This window comes from Stenella coeruleoalba, assembly GCF_951394435.1.
Source record: "Stenella coeruleoalba genome assembly, chromosome: 2".
In the NCBI taxonomy this organism is placed as follows: Eukaryota; Metazoa; Chordata; class Mammalia; order Artiodactyla; family Delphinidae; genus Stenella; species Stenella coeruleoalba.
Genome location: NC_137147.1, coordinates 12,287,549 through 12,308,069, shown reverse-complemented (window position 1 = coordinate 12,308,069; position 20,521 = coordinate 12,287,549). Strand labels below are relative to the sequence as shown.

At 39.5% G+C, this 20,521-nt stretch overlaps 1 protein-coding gene and 1 long non-coding RNA gene across 5 annotated transcripts in view; one reads left to right on the top strand and one right to left on the bottom strand.

The window, feature by feature from the left end:
- LOC307181584 overlaps positions 1-20,521 on the top strand; it is a 56,132-nt gene that overhangs the window by 23,897 nt on the left and 11,714 nt on the right. The gene's annotated exons all lie outside the window — the stretch shown is intronic.
- The window catches only part of PPP4R3A (protein phosphatase 4 regulatory subunit 3A), a 44,477-nt gene continuing 40,071 nt past the window's right edge, over positions 16,116-20,521 (bottom strand). For all 3 annotated transcript variants that reach the window (XM_079912141.1, XM_079912142.1, XM_079912143.1), the window contains exon 15: positions 16,116-19,576. In XM_079912141.1, coding sequence (XP_079768267.1) covers positions 19,466-19,576 — 111 coding nt within the window. In that variant the 3' untranslated portion in view covers positions 16,116-19,465. The remainder of the gene's footprint in view (positions 19,577-20,521) is intronic.

Sequence of the window (20,521 nt, the reverse complement as noted above, 5' to 3'; positions counted from 1 at the left end):
TGACAGCTGTCACATACAATCTAGCAAAATTGTTTCAAATGAATGGCTCTGAGTGCTACTAGAGCCATCTTATGGAAAACACTGAATGAACCTTTTGGCCAACCCAATATATATATATAAATAACTTATAATGGGGACTTCCCTGGTGGTTAAGAATCCGCCTGCCAATGCAGGGGACACGGGTTCGAGCCCTGGTCCGGGAAGATCCCACATGCCACGGAGCAACTAAGCCCCGTGCGCCACAACTACTGAGCCTGCACTCTAGAGCCCGCGAGACACAACTACTGAGCCCGTGTGCCACAACTACTGAAGCCCACGTGCCTAGAGCCCGTGCTCCCAACAAGAGAAGCCACTGTGACGAGAAGCCCGTGCACCGCAACCAAGAGTAGCCCCCGCTCACCGCGACTAGAGAAAGCCCGCGTGCAGCAACAAAGACCCAACACAGCCATAAATAAATAAATAAATAAATTTATATTAAAAAAAATAAAAAGACAGGAACCTTTTCTCAACAGGGAGTAAGAAATGAACACAGGTCAAGTTAAATCTTCAGTGTTTTTTAAAGCTGCATTGAGGCCAATAAAAATAAAAGTTGTCATTTGTTATGAAGCTGGATTATTAAATGAGGCAATATACCTTTATGTATTGAGAAAACCTTACATGAAACCTGACTAGAAAATGTGTGCATTTGGGGCCAACAACGATTTGGGTTTGAGTCCTGGCTCTTCCACATCCTAGTGGTGTCAGTTTAAATGAGCTTCTTAACTTTTCTTAACTGTGGTTTGCCTGTCCGCACAATGGGCTCCTACTACCTTCCTCACACAGATGTTGTGAGGGTTGGGAGCATCACTGTGAAGTGCTTGGCATACCAAAGGGGACCAATGAAAAGTGACTGTTCTAATTGGTAAAATTATTACAGCACTTGCTATCTTTCAAAGCATTCTCACTTACATCGTCATTTATCATCGCATCTCCGTGGAGGAGTTAGGTTAAGTGATCTGCCTAAACATGCCGGGCGTTGGCAGATTCGCACCTGAGAGCCAGGCCTCCAGAATGAGTCCCATGCTCTCTCATCCTGATTCCACGGAAGACATGTGCCAGATCGCAAAGCTGTGTGTCCGCTCAGAACTCTGTGCTCAGTGAGAACACAGTGAAGACTAGCACGTGGTTCTTGACCTTGGGAGCATTATGGTGCATAGCAGGGGGGAGCAGCATGTGAATCAAGTACTTTAAAAGAACATCTTGGAAAGCCTGTATAAGGTATAGAAATAGTACAGAGGAGAATGTGGTTAACCCTTGGCTTTGTTGAGAATGTGATCTCTGACCAGAGTTTTCAAGGGTGAACAAGAGTTCGTCTTGCAGAGAGGTGGGCACTCCTTGTGCAGGGCATGTGGAGGGAACTGCAGGTAACCCCACATGGCACAGACATAAAGGGAGGTGATGCTGGCGGGGCTGGCAGGGGCCAGCTTGTGAGCGGCCTGAGGGGGCCCAGGTAAGGAGTTTAGACATTATCTTAAGGAAGAGAAGGAGTCATCAGAAGGGCTGAAGCAGGGTGGGACTTGGTTGGGCGGGCATTTTAGGAAGATCATCTCTGTGCAGTCTCAAAGCATGGATCAAAGAGGGGAAAAGGCAGGTAAATTGGGGGATTTTTGCAGTCATCCACCTGAAGGATGATTAGGGTCCAAACTAGAGCAGAAGGATGATTAGGGTCCAACTCTAGGAGAGAAGAGTTGTTGATTCCCTGAATGTTGGGGTAGGGAGGAAGACTGCGTTATGCCGCCATCCCTGGGAGCCCTACCCAAACGCCTTGCACAGCCTGTTGCTTCGCAAGGCCTGGCCTGTGAATCAGTGTCACCGGGGAGCTTAGTAGGGGTGCAAAACCTTAGAACCCTCTCAAGATCAACTTGAATCAGAATCTGCATTTTAACAAGGCCTCTGATTGATTCTTGTGCACTTGAAAGTTGGAGAAGCAAGGGTCTAGAACGCACTGCTTCCATTCACCCTTTCATTGCCAGCTGGCCTCTAGCATGAGCCACCATTTTGGCAAAGGTAGATTTACTGTAAAGATGCAGGATTAAACGACACATCACAGTATAAACATGTTCAGTTGTGTCTGGCATCGGAAGTATGTGGGTAGTGGAGGAGAAACAAGGTTTGAAATGTACAGGCCTACCCAAGTGTCACAGAGTGAGGAGAGAGACGGCAGGAAGAAGCAAAGAGGGCAGTTCTCTGAGTCCCAGACCGGGCTGGTTCACTTCAAAACTCCAGACTTGTAGTATGTTTTCATTTGGAACAGTCTATAGGTGAGACTGGTGTCTGTTGTTCAACACCTTAGAGTGAGCATATCTTCAACAAAGCCTTACTTGTTTAAGGAGATTTTTTAAAAATCAACAGGAAATTGACTTCTCCTGGTCGTTGGAAAAGTTACCTGAAAATCTCTGCTCATACGGCCAAGGCAGAACAGGACAAAGCGTTTTTAGAGCCTGTTGCAGGCTCTGACTAGTGTCCTAACTCTTGGGGTCTGAAAACACCGTTTTATGATCAGATGTTCAGACCTAGGTACCTGTTTGCACCACCACGCCACCAGTAAAGGGTGTTGTCAAGCTTTTGCGCCTTTGCAGTCCCATCAGAAAGAAATGGAACCTCAGTGTAGTTTGCATTTGCATTTCTCTAATTGTGAGTGAACTTGAACATCATATTCATAGGCTACCTTTGAATCTCGATTTGTGAATTACCTGTTTAAAAATCTTTTGTCCATTTTTTCTATAAGATTATTGGATGTCTAAAAAAATTTTTAAAGGTTCTTCGTATAAGATTGTTTTGCCCCTTTATCTGTGATATATGTTGTACTATTTTCTGCCAGTTTATCATTTATCTTTTGACTTTGCTTATGGTGTTTGTTTTTGCCATGAAAAAATTACGTATTGTTAGATAGTCACATTTATCAATATAGTAGGTTACATTAATTGATTTTCAAATGCTTCACCAGCCCTGCTTTCCTGGGATAAACATTAGTTGGCCATGATGATTGGTTATTTTTATGTGTTCTTAGAATCAATTTGCTAGTAGTTTGTTGAGAATTTTCACATCTGTATTTATGAGGGATTCTGATCTGGAGTTTTCTTCTTCTGTAATGTCTTCGTCTGATTTTGGTGTCAAGTAATGCTGACCTCATAAAATGAATTAGAACATGTTCTCTCCTCTGTGTATCCTCCAAGAGGTGTACAGTTGGCATTATTCTTGCTAAATATTTGGTAGAATTTGCCAGTGAAGACATCTTGGCCTGGAGTTCTAATCGCTGGAAGGTTTTAAACTACAAATTTAATTTCTATAATAGATATAAACTATTCAAGTTATCTATTTCTTCTTGATTAAATTTTGGTAGTTTGTGTCTTTTAAGGAATTTTTCTGTTTCATCTAAATTGTCAAGTTTAGGGCAAAAAGCTGTTCATACTATTCTCTTATTATCCTTTTAATGTCTAGAGCGTCTGTATTGATGTTCCTTTCGGCTTTCAGTTTTGCTGTTTGTTATTTGTATCTTCTCTTTTTTCTCCCTTGATAATTCTAGGTAGATGTTTATCAACTTTGATTTTTTTTCGAAAGGAAAATAATTTGTCTGTTTTTCTATTCTCAATTTAGTTGATTTCTATTCTTTATTTTCTTCTTGATTTGGGTCTCGTTTCCTCTTTTTTTTTTTTTTTTCTAGCTTCTTAGAGTGGAAACTAGATCGTTGTTTTGAGACCCTTTTTTCTTTTTAAAAATAGCTTTATTGAGATAATTCACATACTGTACAATTTACCCATTCGAAGTGTACAACTCAATGTATTCCTAGATATTGCAATAATCACCACAGCCAATTTTAGAACATTTTCATCACCTCAAAAAGAAACCCTATATCCTTTAGCTGTCACATTCTTTTTCCCCCCTTCCTCTGCCCTAAGTAACCACTAATCTACTTTCTGTCTCTATAGATTTGCCTATTCTGGACATTTCATATAAATGGATTCATATAGTATGTAGTCTTTTGTTACTGGCTTCTTTCACTTTGCAAATATTTTCAAAGTTCCTTCATGTGCTAATATGTATTAGTAATTTATTCCTTGTTTTGGTTGAATTTTCCATTGTATGGACATACCACATTTTTTTAATCCATTAATCAGTTGATGGACATTTGTGTTGTTTTCCACCTTTTGACTCGTAATGAATAATGCTCCTATAAACATTTCTGTATGTTTTTGTTCTCTAAGGTATATACCTAGGAGTGGAATTGCTAGTTCATGTCTTTCATTAATTTTAGAAGCTGCCAGACTGTCTTCCAAAGTGCATCATTTTACATTCCCACCAGTTATGTATGAGGGTTATGATTTCTCTACATCCTTGCCAACACTTGTTATTATTCGACTTTTTCATTCTAGCCATCCTAGTGGGTGTGAAGTATCATCTCATTTTGGTTTTGATTTGCATTTCCCTGATGGCTAATACTGTATAGCATCTTTTCATGGCATTGGCCATTTGTATATCTCTCTTGGAGAAATGTCTATTCAGATCCTTTGCCATTTTTTTAGTTGAGTTATTTGTCTTCATTTTTGAGTTGCAGGAGTTCTTAATATATTCTAGATACAAGTCTCTTTTCAGGTATATGACTTGAATATTTTTTTCCCATTCTGTGTGTGGTCTTTTCACCCTCTTGAGTATCCTTTGACGTACAAAAGTTTTAAACATTGATTAAATTTCAAGTCTAATTTATCTGTTTTGTCTTTTGTTGCTCATGTTTTCGGTGTCATATCTAAGAATCCATTGCCAAATCCAAGATCAAAAATTTCTACCCCGATGTTTCCTTGTGAGAATTCCATGGTTTTAGCTCTTACACTTAAGGCTTTGATCCATTATGAGTTAGTTTTTGTATGAGTTTCATTCTTTTGCATGTGGCTATCTATCATTTCAGCACCATTTGTTGAAAAGACTATCCTTTCCCCACTGAGTGATCTAGGTATCTGTATTAATCAAGGTTCTTCAGAGAAGCAAACCAATAAAATGTGTGTGTATCTGTACTTATGTCTATCTATAATATATAGAGAGAGACGGTAGGGAGAGAGAGAGAGAAAGAGTTATTTTTATTTTTATTTTGCGGTATGCGGGCCTCTCACTGCTGTGGCCTCTCCTGTTGCGGAGCACAGGCCCCGGACGCGCAGGCTCAGCGGCCATGGCTCACGGGCCCAGCCGCTCCGTGGCACGTGGCATCTTCCCGGACCGGGGCACGAACCCGCGTCCCCTGCATCGGCAGGCGGACTCTCCACCGCTGCGCCACCAGGGAAGCCCCAGAACATGAGGTTTTAGGGACAAGAAGCAAAATTTTGCTGGTGGGTCACTAGGGGTAATAGTGGTGCCATGCCCATTTCCAGCCCTTGATCGCTGGAGCCTTGAATCCTGGCTGTTGGAGAAACAGCCAGCATTCAGATTCAGAGCATATGTAGCCTGCTAGAGAACCTTGCCCCATCCCTACATGGTACTGCTACCTAGCTGATGCTATAACTGAGTCTTCCAAAGGCCATTCCAACATCTTCTGTCAAGCCAGCTGCTTCAGGATGGTGGGGCACATGGTCAGGCCACGGAGTTCCATGACCACGAGCCCATGCATTTACTTCATTTGCTGTGAAGTGAGTTCCTTGATCAGAAGTAATGCTGTGTAAGGTCCCATGGTAGTTGACGAGGCATTCTACAAGACCACAGTTGGCAATTTTGGCAGATGCATTATGTGCAGGGAGGCAAATCTGTATCCAGAGTAAACGTCCATTCCAGCAGGAACAAAACATCGCCCCTTCCATGGTGGAAGCTGTGCAGTATAATTAACCTACTACCAAGTAGGTAGCTGGCTGGTCATTCCAGAGAATGGTGTCATATCGGGGACTCTGTATCAGTCTCTGATGCTGGCAGATTGGACACTTAGCAGTGGCTGTAGCCAGGTTGACCTTGGTGAGTAGAAGTCCATGTTGCTGAGCCTGTGCATAACCTCCATCCCTGCCACCATAGCCACTTTGCTCATGAGCCCACTGGGTGATGACAGGTTTGACTGGGGAAAGAAGCTGACCGGTATCCACAGAATGGGTCATCCTGTTCCCTTGATTAAAATCTCCCTCTGCCAAGGTCGCTCTTGGTGAGCGTTCACGGGGGAAACAAATATCTTTGTGGCTTTTGCCCATTCATAGAGGTCTGCCCACATACCTCCTCCCAGACTTCCTTGTTACCAGTGCTCCAATCACATTCCTTCTGAGTCCCTAACCATCCAGCCACACAACTGGTTACAGCTCATGAACTGGTATATAATCACACAGCCGGCCATTTCTCCTCCCAAGCAAAATGGACAGCTAGGTGCACTGCTCGAAGGTCTGTCCACTGTGGGCATTTCCCTTCACGTGCTGTGTGTTGGCCCCTGCCCCCCAGATCCAGTCACCCCTGTTGCACCCAGATTGCCCAATTTAATTGCAGCAGCTCCCACCGAAACTCCTGACCTACAGAAAAGAATGATAGATCACGCAGCTCTTCCAGGTGGCTGGGACTCGGCTCACAGATCCCTTGGGTGTAGTGAAAGGTGTATCGTATCCACCCAGGATGGGTTAGCAGATCTCCAAGTGACAAATGTCCCTAACATTCCCGTCTCCCTAAGCCTTCGGATCCTTCCCTCTGTAGTATCCCAAGGCAGGTCTGGCATTTCAGCTTCGCTTTTACTGTAGTCACCTTTTGGTTCGGGTTTCAGCCAGCCAAACTGTTAGAACCCTGTTTAACCCCCTAAAGTACAACATTAAATACAGAATCTCTGCCTAGTGGCGCCCTATAAATAAATTCGGCTTGACCCACCTTCTTGTTCCCTCCACCATTTTCTCATACTCTAATATCCATTCCCACACACATTCCCCGGATTTCTATATTAATTGGAAATTTTGTGTGGTCCTTTTTGGAATAGTGCACCTCCTCATAGGTCACACTTTTTTTTTTTTTTTTTTGCGGTGCGCGGGCCTCTCACTGTTGTGGCCTCTCCTGTTGCGAAGCACAGGCTCCGGATGCACAGGCTCAGCGGCCATGGCTCACGGGCCCAGCCGCTCCGCGGCATGTGGGATCTTCCCGGACCGGGGCACGAACCCGCGTCCCCTGCATCGGCAGGCGGACTCTCAACCACTGCGCCACCAGGGAAGCCCAGGTCACACTTTTTACCCCACCTTGAGGAGCCTGAAGGGACTTGAGTCTAGTTATAGATGTAGAAGCAAAGGGGAGGTGGGTTGTGGGCACCGAGGTGAGGCCGCAGGGTCTGGCAAGGCAGCTACCGCAAGGGGGACCATTACAGCTTTCTCAGGCAAAGCAGGGTAATCTCCTTGGATAGGCTGGCAAAGAAGACTTATCGGAACTAAGGGGTTCTCCGCTCCCAGATTCGTCAGGATCTCTGCATATATCCCCATTCCAACTGTTGATGAAAATACTCAATAAACAGTCTATAATAGGAAGGGAAACGAGTTTCATCTGAGCCAAACTGAGGACTGTAGCCTGGAAGACAGCCTCTCGGATAATTGTGAGGAACTGCTCTGGAGAAGCATGGCTTTCAGCACAGTTTTATGTCTTGTCAGAATAAAGAACATCAGACAGGTCAGGGATGCTTTCCTTCCAGGTTTCAGAGAAAAACGGCTCAGCACGTACACAGAGAGTCAATATGGCCTTGGCACCTGGGAAGGGAGTCATCCTGGACGGGGAACCAGCAGGGGCATCCCAGGAAGGGAGGCATTTAATCTTTATTTTTAACATGGACATTCTTTACTTCTGGGCAGTGCGCCCTTTTCTTTAATAATTAAAGCAGATGTACAGTGTATGCTCGATAGGCCACAAACAGGCTGTTTTCGTTATAGCATAAAATTCAAGTTAACTCATGTCTAAGCCAGAATGACTTCCCCAGACCTCGCTGTGTGAAAATATCTTTTATCACAACTTTCAGGATCACATTGCTTCCCAATTGTATTAGTCTCTGCTCGGGCCCACAGTTCTGGAGACTAGAAGTCCAAGATCAGGATGCCAGCAAATTTGATTTCTGGTGAGGGCTGTCTTCCTGGCTTAACGGGCGGCCGCCTTCTGCTGTGGCCTCACATGGCCTTGCGTCTGCACAAGTGCAGAGAGAGCTTCAGTGTTTCTTCTTATAAAGGCCAGCCCTATGAGATTAAGGACCTCCCCTTATGACCTCATTTAAGGTTAATTACCTCCCTAGCTCCAAATACAGTCACACTGGGGGTTAGGGCTTTAACGTGTGAATTGTGAGGGGACACAGTCTAGTCTACAACACCAGTCAATGCTCCAGCTTTAACAGTATATACCCTGTGAGGTTCAGAATGCAATCTGCATCGTAATTCAGCCACTCACAGCATGAAGTTCTGGGTTTTATTTTCTGCAATGTTTGCTTTACAGCTATAGGAGGTTAGGATCTCTTTCAGGAAGACACAGAAGCATCTGAGTCATTTATGTGGGGTTTGAACTGGAAATTTGAATCTCTGAGCTCATCCTTCTCTTTCCCTACTTTGTTCAGTGAAATTAGGAACAACCAGCCAATCTCATTACACTTGTTAGTTTGACCAAAAATGTTCCATGGTATCATATACATGATTGCCCAGAACCTTGCCTCTTACAAGTACTTGATTAGAAGGGTCCACTGGTGATATTTTGAATATCTCCATGCCACATCACACCATGGACTATTTGTGCTTTCTTTACTTCTGGAAATGGAGTCATTAGTGCCTTTAAGTCTAATCAGATTAGAGAACCAATTCCAGAAATCTCAGAACAAGTTAGAAAATTTATCCTTAAGATTCTGTTCTCTCGAACGACTCTTAGTACCAAAACCTTTATTAGCTAGGTCTGCCTGTGGTAATGAAGTATCACAAATTAGGTGGCTTAAACACCAGAAATTTATTTTCTCACAGTCCTGGAGGCTAGGTCCAAGATCATGGTGTCGGCAGGGTTGGTTTCTTCTGAGGCCTCTCTCCTTGGCTTAAAGATTGTTATCTTCCCTCTGTGTGTATCTGTGTCCTAGTTTCCTCTTCTTATGAGGACACCAGTCATGTTGGATTTGGACTCACCCGAAAGCCTCATTTTAATTTAGTTACCTTTTGAAAGACCTAGACAGACACAATCTGAGGTACTAGGGGTTAGGACTCTAACATATAGGTTTTGGGGGAACATAGTTCAGCCAATAACAGTATCCTTGTTGAAAGTCAGTTGACCACAGAGATGTGGTTTTATTCCTGAACTCTCAATTCTATTTCATTGATCTGTATTTCTATATATTAGTACCACACTCTTTTTTTAAAAAAATAAATTTATTTATTTATTTATTTTGGCTGTGTTGGGTCTTTGTTGCTGCGCGGGCTTTCTCTAGTTGTGGCGTGTGGGGGCTCCTCTTCGTTGCACTACGTGGGCTTCTCATTGTGGTGGCTTCTCTTGTTGCGGAGCACAGGCTCTAGGCGCACGGGCTTCAGTGGTTGTGGCATGGGGCTCAGTAGTTGTGGCTCGCGGGCTCTAGAGTGCAGGCTCAGTAATTGTGGCGCACGGGCTTAGTTGCTCCGCGGCATGTGGGATCTTCCTGGACCAGGGCTCGAACCTGTGTCCCCTGCATTGGCAGGAGGATTCTTAACCACTGTGCCACCAGGGAAGTCCCAGTACCACACTCTCTTGATTATTGTTGCTTTCTAGTAAATTTTGAAATTTGGAAGTGTGTGTCCTCCTACTTTTCCTTTTTGAAGATTGTTTTAGCTATTTTGTGTCCCCTGCAATTCCATATACATTTTACAAGCTTTTCAGTTTGTACAAACAAGTCAGGTGGGGATTCAGACAGGGATTGCATTGAATCTGTAGATCAGTTTGAAGAGCATTGCTATCTTAACAATAGTGTCTTCCAGTCCATAAGTGCAGGAGGTTTCTCCATTTATTTAGATCTTCTTTCTTTCTACAGTGTTTTATAGTTTTCAGGTTATAAACTCTGCTTTTCTTTTGTTAAATTTGTTCCTAATTTCACACGCTATTGTAAATGGAATTGTTTCGTTTCATTTTTGTATTCATTGAAAATGTATAGAAATACTATTGATTTTTGTTTATTGATTTTGTATCCTGAGACTTTGCTGAACCCATTGATTAGTTCTAATAGTTTTATAGTGTATTTCTTAGTATTTTCTGTATGTAATATTGTGTCATCTACAAATAGGTTTACTTTTTTCCTTACCAATCTGGATACTTTTATTTACTTGCCTAATTGCCCTGGCTAGAACCTCCAGTACAATGTTGAATAGAAGTAACAAAAGCAGATATCCATGTCTTGTTTTTGATCTTGGGTGGAAAACATTCTTTCATCATTAAATACAATGTTAGCCGTAGGTTTTTTGTAGATGTCCTTTATCAGGTTGAGGAAGTTCCCTCTCCCCAGAGTGTTGAGTGTTTTATCATGAAAGAGGGTTGACTTTTGTCAAATGCTTTCTTCTGCATCTGTGATGATGATCATATAGGTTTTGTATTTTTTCTTTTGATATGGTGTATTACATTGATTCTTCAGATGGTAAACAACCACGCATTCCTGGGATAAATCCCATTTAGTCATGGTGTCTAATTCTTTTTATTTGTTGCTAGATTCATTCCTTAGTATTTTGTTGAGAATTTTTATGACCATATGTGTAAGATACTGCTTTGTAGTTTTCTGGTGATGTCTTTGTCTGGATTTGGTATCAGGGAATAATGACCTCACAGAATGAGTCCTCTTCTGTTTTTTGGAAGAATTTGTAAAAACTTAGAGAATTCAGTTTTGAAACCATTTGGGCCATATGGCTTCTTTTTAATGGGTAGCTTTTTGATCACTAATACAATCTCTTCATGTATTATATAGATCTGTTCAAATCGTCTAGTTCTTCTTTATTGATATAATTGACATATGACATTATATTAGTTTCAGGTGTAAAATATAATTATTCAATATTTGTATATATTGCAAAATGATCACCACAATAAGTCTAGTGAATATCCATCACCCCACAGTTACAATTTTTTTTTCTTGTGATAGGAACTTTGGAAGTTGCTAAGAGAGTAGATCTTAAAATATAATACAGTATTATTAACTATAGTCATCCTGCTGTACATTACATTCTCATGATATTTATTTTATAACTGGAAGTTCGTACCTTTTGACCCCCTTCAACTATTTGCCCACCCTCCATCCCCCACCTTTGACAATCACCCATCTGTTCTCTGTATCTATGGGTTTGGTTTGTTTTTATAAAATTCCACATAGAAGTGATATCATACTTTGGCTTTCTTTGTCTGCCTTATTTCACTTAGCATAATGCCTTCAAGGTCCATCCATATTGTTGCAAATGGCAAGATTTCCTTCTTTTTTTATGGCTGAATAATAATATCCATTGTATATATGTGCCACATTTTCTTTATCCATTCATCCATTGAAGGACACTTAGGTTGCTTCCATGTCTTGGTTATTTGTAAATAATGTTGCAGTGAATATGGAGGAGAGGGGCATATATCTTTTCAAGTTAGTGTTTGGGGTTTTTTGGATAAATACCCAGAAGTGGAATTGCTGGATCATATGGTAGTTCTATTTTTAATTTTTTGAGGAACCTTTATACAGTTTTCCATAGTGGCCACACCAGTTTACATTCTCACCAACAGTGCACAAGGGTTCCCTTTTCTCCACATCCTCGCCAACACTAGTTATCTCTTGTGCTTTTGGTAATAGCCATTCTAACATGATAATCACACTGTGGTTGTGATTTGCATTTCTCTGATGATTAGTGATGCTGACCGCCTTTTCACCTGCCTGTTGTGATCTGTATGTCTTCTTCGGAAAGATGTCTATTTAGTCTTCTGCCCATTTTTTAATTGGATTATTTGGTTTTTGCTATTGAGTTGTATGACTTCCTAATATATTTTGGATTAACCTTTTATCAGATACATGATTTGGAAATATTTTCTCCCATTTTGTTTTATTTCCTTTTCATTTTATTGATGGTTCCCTTTGCTGTGCAGAGGCTTTTTAGTTTGATGTAGTCCCACTTGTTTATTTTTGCTTTTGTTGCTTAATCCAAAAAGATCTTTGCCAAGACTGATGTCAAGGAGCTTAATATCTGTTTTCTTCTAGGAGTTCTGTGGTTTCAGATCTTATATTTAATTCTTTAATCCATTTTGAGTTTATTTTTGTGTATGGTGTAAGATAGTGGTCTAGTTTCATTCTATTGCTGGTGGCTGTAGTTTTCCCAACACCATTTATTGAAGAGACTATTCTTTCCCCATTCATTATATATTGACTCCTTTGTCATAAATTAATTGTATATGTGTGGATTTACTTCTGGGCTCTCTGTACCATGTCATTTATCTATGTGTCTGTTTTTATGCCAATACCATACTGTTATGATCACTATAACTTTGTAATATAGTTTGAAATCAGGACATGTGATGCCTTTAGTTTTGTTCTTCTTTCTCAAGATTGCTTTGGCTATTCAGGGTCTTTGTAGTTCCATACAAATTTTAGGATTGTTTTTTCTATTTGTGAGACATGCCACTGGAATTTTGATAGGGATTACAATGAATCTGTAGATTGCTTTGGGTAGTATGGACATTTTAACAGTATTATTTATTCCAATCCATGAACATGGAATATCTTTCCATTCATTTGTGTCTTCAGTTTCTTTCATCAGTGTCTTAAAGTTTCCCATGTATAGGTCTTTTACCTCCTTGGTTAAATTTATTCCTAGATATTTTATTCTTTGTGATGCAATTGTAAATGGAATTGTTTTTTAAATTTCTCGTTCTGATAATGTATTTGTATTTAGAAACACCATCAATTTCTGTATATTGATTTTGTTGCTGCAGCTTTACTCAATTCGTTTATCAGTTCTAATTATTTTCTGATGGACTCTTTAGTTTTCTCTATATAATATCATCTGCCAATAGTGACAGTTTTACTTTACTTTCCAATTTGGATGCCTTTTCTTTTTCTTGCCTAATTGTTATGGCTAAGACTCCCAATACTATGTTGAATAAAAATGGTTAGAGTGAGCATCCTTGTCCTGTTCCTGATCTTAGAAGAAAAGCTTTCAGCTTTTTATTATACCATTAGTATGAGGTTAGCTGTGGGCTTGTCATATATGGCCTTTATTATGATGAGGTACGTTCCCTCTTTACTCACTTTGTTAAGAGTTATCATAAATGGATGTTGAATTTTGTCAAATGCTTTTTCTTCATCTATTGAGATGATCATATGGTTTTTATCCTTCATTTTATTAATGGGACTTATCACATTGATTTGCAGATGTTGAACCATACTTGCACCTCTGGAATAAATCCTATTTGACCATGGATATAATCTTTTTAATGTATTGTTGGATTTAGTTTGCTTATTATATTATTGAGGATTTTTGCATCTATGTTTATCAGGGATATGGCCTATAATTTTATTTTCTTGTGGCATCCATGTCTGGTTTTGGTATCAGGGTAATGCTAGCCTCATAAAATGAATTCAGAAGTGTGCCCTCCTCTTCTAAACTTTGGACAAGTTTGAGAAGGAATGGGATTAATTTTTTTTAAATGTTTGGTAGAAGTCACTAGTGAACCCATCTGGTCCTGGACTGCTGTTTGTTGGGAGGTTCTTGATTACTGATTCAACCTCCTTACTAATAATTGGTCTGTTCAAATTTTTGTCTATTTCTTATTATTTTATATCTTGCTAGGAATTTGTCCATTTCATCTAATTTATTGGCATAGTTATTCATAGTATTCCTTTGTAATCCTTTTCATTTCTGTAACAGTGTCCCAACCAAATATCTTGCATTTCTGATTTTAGTAATTTGAATCTTCTATTTTTCTTGGTCAGGCTACTGTTTCTGTGAACAACCAATTTGTGAACAACCGAGGGCATGTATTTTTTTTTCCTCCACTCGAATCAAGTCAGCCACTTCCAGTAATGAAACTGCTTGTTTTCACAGCTGTCCTGCATTGGTAGAACTACCTAGCTGGTTGAGCTGAGGGAATAGTGGAAGATGGGCATGGGAGTAACCCCAGGCCAAATGCCAGACTCTCGCTTTTTAAAAAGAAGATTCTTGAATGAACTCTTCTCAATTTGTTATATACCTTTGGCTAATGTCCAGAGTCCTGAAATGGTTGGTTTTGACAATTTTACCCAGTTTTTAAATTATTTTGTGTGGGGCAGATTTGCCAAGCTCGTCATGTTGCCAGTCCTGAATGTACTTTTAACCAATATATTGGATATCAATCCCCCACTGTATAGACTGAATTGACTCCTGAAAATGGATAGTTTTAAGTTTTAAAGACAAAATCATCATACCCATCTCTCTCCAGATTTGGACTACATTAATATATTAAATAGCTACCATCTACTGAATATATACCATTGGGATAGTTGCTTTATCTACACACACACACACACACACACACACGTTCATTCTACAGTCCTCACACTTGTCTTGTAATGTTACTCCCGTTACAGATGGGGAAACCAAGGCTTAAGGAACTTGTCTAAGGTCTCAGTAGCAGAGTAAGAATTCAAACTCAGGACATTCTGACTATGCTGTTGCAATTACACCTTGTCTCTGTAGCTTTACACCACTTTCTCCCAGGAAATTTGTTCTTGGTATCAATTTGATTAATCAACATGTGTGGAGCACATACTGTGAGTTTCTTGAGTGCTCATTCAACCTCTTGTTCATTCCATCCCCAACCGCCACCCCCATTCTAGTCTTCCAGTGTAGGTCCAAGAAGCGCTTGAATTGGCAGGGCTTTGGGCAAAAGGTTTTCACTAATAATTCAAATCACATTCAGAGCCTTTTTGAAAGCTACCCGAGAATTCTAAAAGACAATTTCTTCTGCGCTCTTGGTTTTGTTGGGACACCTATGAGCCAGAGAACCATCTAGGAAGTTGTTAATAAAACATATCATTATTTCCTCATCTCCTTCCAGAGTAGTACTTTAGAAGGAGAAAACCTGAAGTAGCAATTCAGGTTTTGCTTTGTGAATTACACCAGCATTAAAGTAAAATTAATCAATCTGCTTCTTTTCTGCAAGACAGCAGCAACACATTCCTGTACAAGGTTATTTAATGCTAGAATGCAGTGCTACAGTTTGAGTGATCACATTCTTCAGGCTCGTTATCTAAAATGTTCTTTCAGCAATGAAGAAAATGCATCCCTTTTATTATTCTTGTGAAGTATCCATTGATTCTACATAGAAAATCTATCTACCCAACCAATCTACCTATATACCTAATCATCTAAATCTGGGCCTGCCTTCTAGGAACTCACACCCCAGGAAAAAGACCAAGATATAAAAGTTTTAGAGCATGAGATTTAATAAAATAAACATCAGACCAATAGGTAAGTGGTTTGTGAAATCTACAGCTATGGCTAAGTCTAGCAATAAAAGGCAGGGGTCTGTACTTACAAGTGAAGAACTGTGACCAACAGACCAGTAAGAGAGTTAAAGAGTTAGAGATGCTGGAGCCCAGGATGAACAGACCAGGAAAACTGGTCTAAGTAGAATTTTAGTGGTTGTTGAAATGACTCAAGATATGCTAATTGTATGAACCAAAAATACCCCCTTGTGTTGTTAACCTAAGGCTCAAAGGTATGAAGGACAGGACAGAGGTCTTGAGTCCTCCCTTTATATCCACAGAGGGAATTTCATGGTCAAGAATGAGTCAAACTTGACTGTGTAAGGGCATCAGCTAAAAGACTTTCCCAGTCTCTATACTGCATGCCCATTACTCAGTCTTTCCTTTATTCATCCAATAAACATGTGGAGATCCATCTGTGGGCTGGGTATCATGCTAGATACTAAGGATACAAAGTTGAAAAAGATATAACCCCTTCCTTCAAGGATGGAGTCCCAAGTATCAGGGGAGCACTTCTGAATGATAAATGAGTTCATCAGCAGGCAAGGCAAGAAGAGCATTCGGAGGGGCACGTGACAGGTTAAGGCAGTCTTTTAGAGCACAGGACGATTGGAACAGGGACATTATGTGGCTGGCTGGAATTTGGGAAGATGAGTACCCAAGATGGAACCCTAGTGAATCCCAGCATTTAAGAGGTAAAGTAGGGAACTATCAAACAGTAGAAAGGTCAGTAATGTTAAAGCACATGTGAGAGAAGCCAAGAGAATAAGGTATCAAGAAGACAATGGATAGTAGCAAATGCTGCCTAAGTGTCAAGTAATATAAAGATGGAAAGGGGCCACTGAATTTGCAGGTAGGATGTGACTTACACCATGGTGGGAATATACGGAAATTAAGCCGATTTAGCATCATGTTGAAGAAATCACTATGCCCTTTGAGTCCATGGAAGAACTTACCTAGGAGAGCAGAAAGGTCAAGGAAAGTTGTGTCTCCAACTAGAGTTATTTTAAGGACCAAGACATCTGACTCCAACAGTTAGGACGTTTAATCTATTTGAAGAGAGCCTCTCTACAGTTTCCTTTCAAAAGAGCCAAGATGAAGAAGCATTAAGGCCAAAGAGGAAAATCAGACTGATTTAGCAGTGAGTACAAATACTGATGATTGCCCCATTTCCTCACGTGTCAATGTCCCACTATAACGGTAGACAATAATCCATCCCGTAAAGATGTTTCTATAATTCTCTTGCTCAAAATGGATGTTACGGCAGAAAAAGTTTCCTTGTATAGAAGAATTTCGAAGGTCCTAAATTTCCCCCAAAGGGATTTTACCATGCTGTTTAAACAAAGTTATTCATGGTGAATATTAGAAATAGGTTGATAACATAAAGTTATCCACTTAAAGAAATCTTCCAGTGTAAACTCCTTGCTGTTCTAATCTTGCAAGCTTTACAAACGCCACTGCTTAAATAAAGAATAAAAACAGAGGAATGTTCCCCCCTGCTCCATGTCTCCCCCTCAGTTCCAAATTCACAAAATTGACTTGCAGCAACATTGGTGTTCCAGAGAAAATGACATGCAGGATCTGAGTACAATCAATCAGGCAGAGAAAACCCATCAGGCTTCATTCTACCAAAAAAATGCCAGGATAGCATTTCTGGACAAGATGGGATGTCAGGGTGTTTTCTGTAGCACTTACAGATCTTTTTCAGAAACTGCTAGGTAATCACTCTGAGAAGTGAAATTTTTCATTTTAAAATGAGCAAAAGAACCAACAGGTATCATTAAAGTACGTATTTACATTATTATATTCACATCGGTTATCAAAATAGTATTTATACTTGAAAGTGTGGACTTGAGTCAGACGGTACTGTGTCAATTCAAGTATTGTGTTTCTAGCAATTTATTGCTAAGAGTCTTCCTCCATGAAACAAGCGGCTGTTTAGACTTTTCTCCTATTGTAGCAGCATGTGTGAAGTTCCGCTTCAGTAACCCATCTGTCCATCAATGAAAGGGCATCCCTTAAATGTTGAAGGCCAATAGTTAGTATCTTTTTTTTTTTAATATACTGGACCACAATTCATAAAAACAAGGGATGGTTCTTCCCACTACCCAAGAACCCCCAGAATACCAAGACAAATACATGTTCCACGAGTCAATCAGAAAGGTCAGTTTAAACTGTATGTTTAAGGCACAAACATTTCACACGGGACTTTCTAGGTAATAAAGGAAGACATAATATAATTAACTTACATCCTATTAAGTTTCTGTTCTCTTTATTTGCAAGATAAGTTGATTAAAATGATTAATTGCCAGAACTTGTGGCCCAGAAGAAGCGCTATACTGTAGTGAAATACACTTGAACTCTTACAGTTAATAATGCACCCAAAGTTTCATTAAAAAAAAAATTAGCCAACAATGAGACTTTTCATGACTGTGGCAAGTTGTTGCTTTCTGGTTTTCTATGCAACTATTCCATATAAGCTTGTTTTTGGTATCGCAATGTACTGAGGGCTAAGCAAAAGAGGAGCTAAGGTAGAAGCACACAGTGCTTGCTAGATTATCCAGTTAAAGTATATGATACTTAAAATAGTATCCTTTTCCTAGATATGGATTTTTATTCACATTTGCAAATACATTCTTCAGTAAGTTCTAAAATCTTCACTTTAAAAAAGTGAGGGTATGTGGAATTGAGATATTTATGTTCGTTTCCTTAAAAGAATTTTAGCACACCTAAGACAATAAAAAGAACCTATTTAAACATACTGTTTTAATGAAGTGGTATCTGATGGTCCTCTGGCCAGGTATTTATTTATTTAGGAACCACCGCTTACAACTCCAACTGGTATTCCAAAGGGAGTAATTAAAAAAAAAGAAAAAAAAAATACAACTAATACAATTTCTCTTACTCTTCACTTTTTTTATTACTCAAAAGTCAAATACGTTATTTTTAAATTATTCATCCTCAATTTTGATTTAATGTACCATCATTTTCCCAAGATATGAAATTTCAGAATCTCTTTGGAATACTAATTTTATGTTTCTAGGTTTAACAAAACTGCTGAAATTTTAAATTCCACTCTATTTCCCTGAATTCTCAAGACAGTTGCTGATGTAAATTTTAATATAAAATATTTAGTCACAAAATAGTATTGCTTTTTGTATGCACATAGTTGTAAGATTACTTTGCTTTTGTCAATAAAAACTATTCCATCTTTCATAAAACTCTAAACAAATTAAGAACTGTGATGGAGAACAAAAATTACACATGGTAAAACAGGTACCAGCACAACGTTAGGTTATATTACATCAAAAAAGTTTTTAATGGTCCCAAATATATATACTCAACAACTAAGGATACACTCAGGAGAAAAAAAAAAATCAAAAACAAAATGAAACAAAAAAAATTATGACACAAATGACCACATCTAGAATTCCACTCAATCTTTAATCAAGTAGGGACAAATCCCCACTTAAAAAAAAAATCTGCAGTTTGAAGGGCAAAGGGAACAGATAAAAAAGAGGAAACCTCATATTCGCCCCTCCCCCGAAGAGGTTTTTCCAAACCTGCTGTAGCTTGACTAAAATGTTCAGAATGTACGATTTTAAAGGCAGGTCTCTTTATACAAAGAAACTGCTGGCATTCTTAACTAGTGAAGAATTAGGGCAGAAAAGCCTATTCTTCTGAGTCTCAAACATGGTCCGAGAAAGCATATTCTGATTGTAGCAACTGACCAGTCAATCCAGAGTTCCACTTACAAAACCCCTGCCCTGTTGGCTTTTCGTTTCCATTTCCTTCCCTGAGAAAAGGGCAATGTGTGGTCCAAGCTTAGACCTCGAAGGTGTAAGTCTTCCCCCTAAATGTATAATTATCCCCTCCTCCTGCTCCACTGAATTGGCACTTGATGAGCAGAAGTCAAGTGTGCGAGCTGAGCTGTATCAGTCATTCACAAGAGGCCACTGCTCTGTTATAAATCGATTTGTAGTGGGGAGGGGTAGAGAACCAGTTTTCTCAACAGGTACTGATCACAGGCAGCTGCCATTATGACTCAAACTTTGCTTTCTTTGACAAAGGGAGCGTGTCTTCCTTGTCTTCGTCCTCATCATCCTCCTCATCATCATCAGGATAATCTACCAGACCCACGAGGCCTCCCTGTTCGGAAATAAGGATTACTTTAAGAAAACACTACATTTTCAAATACATATGTCTTAAGTCTGGTAAAGGATATACCCCCACCCCAATATACTAACTGGTTATTTCTGGGAGGTGAGATTGTATGCAGCTGAAATTCATTACATATTTCCCAAGTTTTCCATGATAAAATTTTAAGCAGTTTATGATCCTTGCAAAACACCCAGTAGATAAACACTAATTACTGAATTTAAAATTCAAAACTTAAGTTTTAAGACTTTATGCATTAAAAAAATTTTCTTTAACAGAGTCTAAACAGCATCAAAATTAAAACCACAGAAAATAAACAGACCACTAGAAATGAGGGTAGACAGACTATCGGAGGCTAGGAAAGTGATTCTGCCCTGTCCCTTCCTCATTATTTCATCCAGGCTTCTTCCTTTTAGCCCTGCTCCTTCACCAGAAACCACTGTAGCTCACTTTAGTCTTGATGTAGATCAATGAATCCCAAATGCCAGTCTGTTAACTGCTAGTCCAGGGAAACATAAGGCAGCCAAAAGAATTGGTTTTTTCTGAGATTATGTCTTTCCTACATTTTTGGTGGTAAAATTGTGATCCTTCCTAAAGGAAATGTTAGTGATAGTAGACAGTTAATTCTTTTTTATAAACCTTGCTTGACAAAATTAAGTTAGGAGTGTCCAGATATTTAGATTATATTCTTCCTACGAAGTCTTTATCTGGGTATTAATTGGGAAAGCTGATAAAAGTAAATAATAATTTAACTTTAAAATTTCTGTAAATGTTTTGACACATACAAATGTGAACTTAAGGTGCTAAAATGCAAACAACCAAAATAAGAATATATTCAAACTTCTGAATTGGTCATAAAAACTTTCAGAAATTTCTCAACTGCTGGTGGGAGAATTATTCCCTAGTTCACAAATGTTAAAATCAGTTCCAAAAGAC